The following is an 884-nucleotide window of genomic DNA, read 5'->3' as shown; positions in this document are numbered from 1 at the left end:
TGTATAGAAGGGGGGGGGGGGGGGATCACCATTCCAGGTGGAATACCTGGGATTGCATTTCTAATCCCACTGAAAGAGACAGCAACTCTGAGCAATAGTTCATACAGCAGTACTTAGATACTAAGTCTTGAAATTTATGATCTCATTTATTTATAGGCCCACGCTATGGAATATAAAAAAATTACCCTTCAAGTAACTCTCAGCAATACACTATAAACTAGACCTTGACACAGATGCTCAGTACTCAGATCTATCAATCTACCAACTGCCAAGGACAGTTATGACTTAATTGTGCAGACTAGGGAAGACCAAACTTACTTCATAATGCAGTACCAGCATACTTAAGCTAAGATGTAATTTTTCACTTTTTCACTGTCTAGAAGCACAGGTGTGATTTGAAATCAATCTAAAAGATTCTATATTCTATTAACACTAAGTCCTTCAACACGAGCATTGTAAGGATTCAAATAGCTCAAGGTCAAAGTTTTCCACAGAACAGTTACAGTTATAACTCGCATGAAGTTTCTGCTAACTTGAACAGAACAGGTATTTTCCAGAAGTCTGACCTTATATTTCATATCAGATACAGATACTCACATTAGCCCACATCTGTAAAGTGGAAGGATCAATCTTATACAGCTGATTAAAGTTACAGTATACAACAGCATCCTCTGGTAAGCCATACTGAGAACGGGTAGTAACAATTATAGTTCGTGGAACTTCTTCACCAGTTGCCGCTTTGTTGTTAATCTAAAGAAAAAAAAACCACACTATTGCAGCACTGAAATTCCAGGAAACAAGACTGTGCCCTGTGGAAGTGTCCTTAGACACACTGCAACATTTGTTAGCATCATAAGTTACTGTAACCATATCTGGGGGGAGGG

The 884-nt window shown here is 38.6% G+C and overlaps 1 protein-coding gene across 1 annotated transcript in view; it reads right to left on the bottom strand.

The window, feature by feature from the left end:
* The window catches only part of LOC104624636 (UDP-N-acetylglucosamine--peptide N-acetylglucosaminyltransferase 110 kDa subunit-like), a gene marked incomplete at its 5' end in the record, with an annotated part of 2,435 nt that extends 1,685 nt beyond the window's left edge, over window positions 1-750 (bottom strand). The window contains one exon of the mRNA XM_010292061.1: window positions 598-750. Coding sequence (XP_010290363.1) covers window positions 598-750 — 153 coding nt within the window. The remainder of the gene's footprint in view (window positions 1-597) is intronic.
* Between the last annotated feature and the right edge of the window lie 134 nt (window positions 751-884).

Source organism: Phaethon lepturus, unplaced genomic scaffold, assembly GCF_000687285.1.
Source record: "Phaethon lepturus isolate BGI_N335 unplaced genomic scaffold, ASM68728v1 scaffold55917, whole genome shotgun sequence".
Lineage (NCBI taxonomy): Eukaryota > Metazoa > Chordata > Aves > Phaethontiformes > Phaethontidae > Phaethon > Phaethon lepturus.
This window is presented reverse-complemented; position numbering and strand designations above follow the sequence as displayed.